Consider the following 7,532-nt stretch of genomic DNA (forward strand, 5'->3'; position numbering starts at 1 on the left):
ACCATAGAAAATGTGTCATCAGCTAATATTTAATTGGGTATGCAACAAAATTTTGATATAGAAGAATTGCGCACATCACTAGATTATCAATTGAATTTAATGCACAGAAGAACAGGTGTACCATAAAGGTAAAATAAACTGAAATACTGGAATTTGTTTTTGAAGAAAACTAGAAAATTGAATACAACTAAATGAAATATACTCACACACATACATAAATACACAGGAACATATATAATAAAGATTTACAATAGAAATTAAATCAAAACTTGTCACTCACTTTAAAGGTAAATTAAAATCACAGGTTAATTAAAATTACAGGTAAATTAAAATAAAAAGTAAAACTAAGTAAATTTGAAAAATATTTATACAATCTAATTATACATATATACAAAAAATATTTACACAATATTTCTATTATGGAAAGTTGTAAAACATCCCACTCTACAGAATGCTCATTGGAAAGACATTTCAACTGGCCGTCCACTGAGAGTTTTTCTTTGTTGATGTAGACATTCACAGCACTGCTTTTGCGACCCCTGATTTTTTCTAATTTATCTAGATCAACTGAACTGAGAAGGAGATCTCTCTGGCAGGCTTTGCTTTTCCTTCCTGCAGTTATTTTTTTTGGAGGAATAACCTGCCCTCAACTGCGTTGCAACATCTGCTCACAACTTCAGATGGTCACTGCTTGCGAACCCCTCCTAATTTGGTATATAATATGAATGCATTTACAATGCTCATGTTTACTATATACCAAACCAGGTATCGCCACCATTTATTACCCGGTCTACCAACCGGATAATAACTCATCATCTGGTTCAGCCGATCCACACCACCCATGTACCTGTTATAATCAAGATTCACAAAAGGGGTGCCATTTTCATCTACACATGGTTGTGCACTGGTAGATAGAAAATTTATCTGCCTCTTATCTCTGTATGCGGTTGCTAGCAGATTTCCTTTCCGCCGTTGGATTATTTCACTTCTTTTTGTTAATTTTGCTTTTCTTTATATCCAACAGCAGTCCTTTTCTACTTAGTCATTATTGTAGCACATGTATACGTTTCCACAGCTTCTAAATCCACCGCAAGTTTGACCGAACTAAAAAATCAGTCAAAAAATAATATATGGCCCTGGTTATGGTATGGACGTGATAAATTCCAGACCACATCGTACCCTAGGCCATGCTGACTAACCTTATTGTTTCTTTTCCCTGTATAAAAGCTAAATCCACAGCAGTACCCAGTATTTGCTTCACAAATTTTCCAAACTTTGATCCCCCATTTTGTGGGCTTTCCTGGCATATGCTGTCGGAAGCATACTCTTCCTTTATACCCCACCATGCCCTCATCGACGGATAAGTATCTCTGAGGCTTGTAAAATGTTTTATATGCATTTTGAATGCAGTCGATGAGGGGTCTTATTTTAAATAAGGGATCAAAGCTTGGTTCTCCACGTACTGGGGTACTGCTAGTGTCTCTCACATGTAAATATTAGTTCAGCTTCACGAATCGTACTCGCGTCATAATACTGGAAACATATTCATTGCCAAAAGGTTCCTGATTGCTCCAGTAATTTGTTATTCTGGGTAACTGTCTAATACCCATTATAATATTTATGGCAAAAAATGCCCGTATTTCATTTATGGTTGCGGGGAAACCACAAGCTATCTTTTTTAGCGGCTTGTTTACATTCTGTGTAACGGTTTGTTTCCGCAGTAATCATTTCAAACAAGCATGCTGGAAAAAATAAGAAAAAGACATCTAAAGGTTTCGCTTCCTGAGAAAGACTATGGGTAGGCCCTGTCTCCTCAGAAAAATTGTTAATAAAAATATTTTTAAAATCTTTACACCATTCTAGTGTAAAAATCATCCTCGCCGTCGCTGCTTTCAGTTTCGGATACAGAAATATCCGATTCATTATCGCTCACCACGTGCTTTTGTAGCTCATTCATTCTTTTCTTCGATATCTCCATATCTTCTGTTGAAAAGTCTTCAATTCAGAATCACTGCTTGATAGCATGAAACTCCTCTCCATCTTCAAAGTTGAAAAAAATTAATACCGCAAAAAATGCGGAAAGAATCTTCCAAAATTAACTGGGTTCAAATATCACGCCAAACAATGTCAGATACAATAACTCAACTGTTTGCAAAGTGAAATCACGTGTTTTAACGAATGTACTAATGAGATTTGGGTTCAAATTTACATTTAAATATCAATGGGTACTCTCGGCCGCCTATGGCCGGGTTGGTCTTATGAACCAAAAAATTTTTCGGCTGGCTACGGCCAGGTTAATAACAAAAGGGTTAAAATTGGTAATCTCTTTCAGTCATCATTAATCCTATTCTCCAATCAAGCTACATCCTTTCATATTTTAATCTTGGCCAAGAGATGTGCTTTATCCTTCTGTGCTTGTATCACTACTATAACACATACTGCTACCAACCTTTATGTCAATGTCCATGGTACACTTGCTATCCAACCTTTTATTTTCCTCTTTAGAAATCCTATGCTAAACACAATATACAAAGTCTACCAGTAAATGAAATTTCAATTACCCTACCTCAACTTTTCAAGCTCTGTATATATTAACCTAACCTCACTCAGTTCCTTTCAACAACTACAATTTTTGTTTAAAGCCCTTAAAAAATCATATTAACATTCAACCTCACCCAAATACTTCACCCTATAGAAGAACATTATAGTTCACTTGAAGTATTGAAGTACAGAAGTAGAATTTGTTTATTATTCTATTTCACCAAATACTTTCAAATATTTTCTTTGTTTTGTGAAAATACAAATGCATACAAATGCATATGTGGTGATAATTTTTAATATTAAAGACATAGGTCATTCAAATTACACATACTTTAGAGTCACTCTTCTTCCTGTCCTTCACTGCAGATTAATAATGGGTTCCAAGTAGAATTAACATGCACAGGAGGCTACAGGCTATTTACGGAAAGGGAAACCAAGCACTGAAGGCAAACCATGAAGTGTGTGCTTGAATTGATTTGAGCAAATAGACAAGTTACAACCTGTGAGATTGCTGCACAACTAGACTGTAGTCACAATACATTACAGAAAAACGGAAGATTTTGGGTACCAGAAAGTGTGTACCCCAGTAGATGACACCCAGTTCAAAGGTGAGAAGGGTGGAAGTCCACAAGTGTCTGAAGCCCATGAAGATACATTTTTCCAAATTTGGTGATAGGGGATGAAAGATGGGCATATTTATGATCTGGAAAAAAGGTTCAGTATATGCAATGGAGTTACTCCTATTCTCCAAGACCTAAGAAGTTTGTAAGACAGCAATCAACATAGTAAGTATGCCAACAGATTTTGGTGATGACAAAGTTGTCATTCTCTTGGATTTTCTGGAATGTGGCTGTTTCATGAACAACAAGCAATACACTGAATCAGTCAAAAATGAATAAAAGCTTAGAAAAGCCATTAAGAGGAAGAGACCAAACAAGAATCTGAAGATGAACCACATTTATCATGATAGTGCACAACCACACATCTTTGGCAACAAATCAAGCAATCAGTAAAGCGAGTTGGTCCGTGCCCCCACCCCTCCAACACACAACTTGGATCTGTTGCCTTTTAACTTTGATCTAACTGTTGCCTTCTAACTTTGGTTCAATAAAGAACAGTTTTCAGAGAAATGATTTGATGACACATATGAGGTTAGAATAGCTATAAAGAAGTGGATAAAAGAGAGAAAACCCAAATGTTTTCTAAGGATTCAAGAGTTGGGTGCACTGATGTTGCAAATGCATCACTTGTGATAGAGTCTATGTCGAGGGATACTTTTGTATTAAGGTGGAATTATCCTACCAGCAAATGCAATTCGAACAACCTACATCAGTTAATAAAAAAGTTAGGCTCACTTTGGTATTACTTTTGGTACAATTCGCATATCATACTCAGAAATATTAATGTAAATTTAAAAACAGTAATTTAAATGTGCTGCAAAAAAAGAAAAAAAACTTACCTCATTTAATTTATTATGCCTAAGATCCAATACTTTAAGACGCTTTAAGTTTGCCAGGGATTCAGGGAGTGTTGTCAGGTTATTTTCACTCAACGCAAGTGTTTGCAGATTATTTAACCAACCAATTTCTGTGGGGAGCACTGATAATCGGTTTCCATACAAATAAAGCTCACTCAGCTGTGTTAACTGAAATGTACAAAATTAATCTTACAATTAATGTCAACAAAGATATTACAAATAAAGCAGCTACAAATAACTGATTTAATCAACATAAACACTCACTAGAAAAAAAAAATACACAAACAAGATTTGTGTGAAAATACAAACTTGAATATGTAAAAAAAAACAAATAAAAACTAGCACAGTGAACATATTTTCAACGCTGTAGATCAAACTGAGAATGGAAATATTGATATTAATGACAATATCTCCATGAAAAAGAAATTCCTTAGCTGGATTTTATTCTTTACTTTCATTCAAATGCTAAGACATCTATGTTTCAAAAAGTTCATATGTGAATAGAGTAGCAAATATACAAGTCATCAATGCCCCGATGCTTATTAATTAATACTAATTAAACAAATTATTCTAAATAGAATTAAATAAGAAGTGTCAACATAGTTAGCCAACAATAGAAGCCCCAACAAATAATTAGCCTACAATAAAACTACATTGAGAAAAATAAGAGACAACAGTGCAGAGCAAGTCAAATAAATATGGCTATTATCATCATCACCAATTTATTGTTTGTCTTGTATGTTGGGTACAGGCTGAATGGTTCAACAGGATTCAATGAAGCAAAGAACTACATTGGCTTTGGCATGATGTTTACAGTTGGATACCTGTTCCAAAACCAATCACTTTACAGAGTATGGAGGATGCTTTCTTTTTTATGGCACCAGCACTAGTGAGGTCACAAAACTGATTTAGAGTATAATAGAGATGGAGGTGGCATTATGCTCAGTGATGAGAGATTAAAGTATTAAAGAAGAGGCAGGAACAGGTTTCCTGTTGCAGAATCAATACATTATATAAGAATTGGTGGGAACAATCAGAGTGGAGATATAAAAGAGATAAAGATGATGGTGAAGAGGTATCAAAGTGCACCTTCAAGATACAACAAGGTGAATAAAAGACAGAAGGGGGTACTGGAGAGAAGGGAAATTTTGCAAGGGACAGTGAGAGATGATTAGAGATGGGGGTGAATGTAGTGAATGGTGAATAAGAATGGAATGGTTAATGCTAAATATAAGGTGATAGAGTACAGGAAGGGTGAAGAGATGCAGAATAAAAATACAGTAGGTAAAGGAAGGGTGAAAGGAAGATTACAGCTGAGTGGTGGGTGGATAGGTTACAAGAGTGTGTGTGAAGAATGAGAGCAATATGTTGATAGGGGTGGAGTGATCAGAGGTATATAAGGGTGAGTCAATAGGAGGTGATTCAGGAAAGGGGGAGTGTAACTGGCAGCATAGAAAAAGTGATCAATGGAAAATATGAGTGGGAAGGGACAGTGTTAAGAATGAAAGATGGGTGGCAAAGGAATTGGTTCTGGGGAGAGAGAGAGATAACTGGTCACACAGAACTGGATGATGAAATAAACAGTTCTGCTCTCATTTAATTACAGCAGCAGAATACTATAGTAGTTAAAAGAGTGATGGAAGGATCAGTGACAGAGAGATGAAGTGGGGAGAAAATATAACAAGGAGAGGAGTGAGGGGTTTAGTTATGTGTATACACATTATGCTTCCAGAACCAGTTTCACTGTGATGGGTGGGTTTTTTCAAGCACTGCATCAAATTCAGCCTTCACTGAATTCCTGGTTTCTCTGTTCCACATTTAGAGATCAATACGTTATACAACTGTCCTCATTCATACATATCACATGACCATATGTATTACATGATCACATCAACACAGTCTTCTCTCATGATGGCACCAGGATTTATCTACAAGCCCACGAAGGCCTTCAAAAATAAGAATAAAAACCTGCTGCCTGTCCACTGGATGCACAACCTAAAGGCTTGGATTTCAAAAAGTCTAACCTTGAATGGGTTCCACCAATGCTTTATCCCTCAAGCCAAGGAATACCTCCAAAATGTTTGCATGGAATTCAAGATGCTGCTTGTTATGGATAATGCTGGTAGTCATTTTTTGGATTTGAATCACAAGGGAGTCCAAGTCGAGTTCCTCCCTACCAACATCACCTCCTTCATCCAGCCTATGGATCAAAGCATGATCCATGCCTTCAAGGCACTTTACACTTGGAACTCTCTCCAACTTGTGGATGCAATGGATTCAGACAAGAATTTCAAGTTAAAGGAGTACTAGCATAATTTCCTGATTGCAACACGCCTATCAGACATCCACACTGCCTTTAAAAATATGAAAAAATAAACCCTCATCACATGCTGGAAGAAGGTGTGGCCAGAGTGTGTACAGGATTACGTGGGCTTCTCACCTGAAGATATTCAGCACAAGGCTGTAAAAAATGCGGTGAAACTGGTAAAGGTACTTGGTGGCAAAAGGTTTTGATATCGTACAAGATGAAGCCACCAACCTCATCGATGCCCACTTTGAAACCCTGATAGATGAAGATTTGTTGGAGTTAACGAAGTCTGCGAGCAAAGAGGAGAAGGAGGCACCAGATCCAGAGGAAGAGGAGGATGAGGTAGGCCTGGCAATCAAACATCTGTCCAACCTTTTAAGGACACCAAAGGAATTGCAAGAAAAGGTGGAAGCATGGGATTCCTATATGGCTCGGTCTCTCCAATTTAAAAATGCCATAAATGCTGCCATGCACACATATAAAACTCTTCTCATCACCATGAAGAAACAACGACAGCAACTTCCCATCACAATGTTCCTCAAGCCCACCAAGAAAGCCTTGTATGAAGATAAAATATCCCCTAAAACACCTGAAGAAGAGGTGTCACCTAACGAGCTTTAAATTTTCTTTGCTGTGCATTCATTACCTTCATTATTTTCATCATCAGCATTTAAAATCAATATCATTCATTATTGATGAGTAACCGTACATTTTACTTAATTTTTTATTAAATTATTATTATTAAATATATATATTACATTATATTTTGACATTTATAGACATTTTTATGGACCACGTCCAATATTTGTGGTTTGTCATTATTTGCGGGTGTTCTAGGAATGTAACCCCAGCGAATACTGGGGGACTACTGTGTGTGTGTGTGTGTGTATATATATATATCTATCTATATATATATATATATATATATATATAGCAATAAGAAAATGGAAGGGAATAGGTGGTATTCATCAACTTGCAGATATTGTATTGTGTCAATTTACCTGTTTATTTGTTAACTAAGAGGACAGTAATAACAATACACAAACACATGCGACATATTATGTCATATCAGGTCACTAAATGTCCTTTTTTAATTACTATATAAATTAAGGGTAAAATATCCTTTTACCCGCACCCATTTATTGCACTTGGTAATACGAAGGAAAAAACACTAGTGTAATAATAATTGGGTATTCTTCCGGCAGT

At 36.2% G+C, this 7,532-nt stretch overlaps 1 protein-coding gene across 1 annotated transcript in view; it reads right to left on the reverse strand.

The window, feature by feature from the left end:
• Positions 1 to 7,532, reverse strand: part of LOC106873751 (leucine-rich repeat protein SHOC-2-like) — a 705,478-nt gene that overhangs the window by 540,572 nt on the left and 157,374 nt on the right. The window contains exon 5 of the mRNA XM_052973213.1: positions 4,001 to 4,186. Coding sequence (XP_052829173.1) covers positions 4,001 to 4,186 — 186 coding nt within the window. The remainder of the gene's footprint in view (positions 1 to 4,000; positions 4,187 to 7,532) is intronic.

Source organism: Octopus bimaculoides, chromosome 15, assembly GCF_001194135.2.
Source record: "Octopus bimaculoides isolate UCB-OBI-ISO-001 chromosome 15, ASM119413v2, whole genome shotgun sequence".
NCBI lineage: Eukaryota > Metazoa > Mollusca > Cephalopoda > Octopoda > Octopodidae > Octopus > Octopus bimaculoides.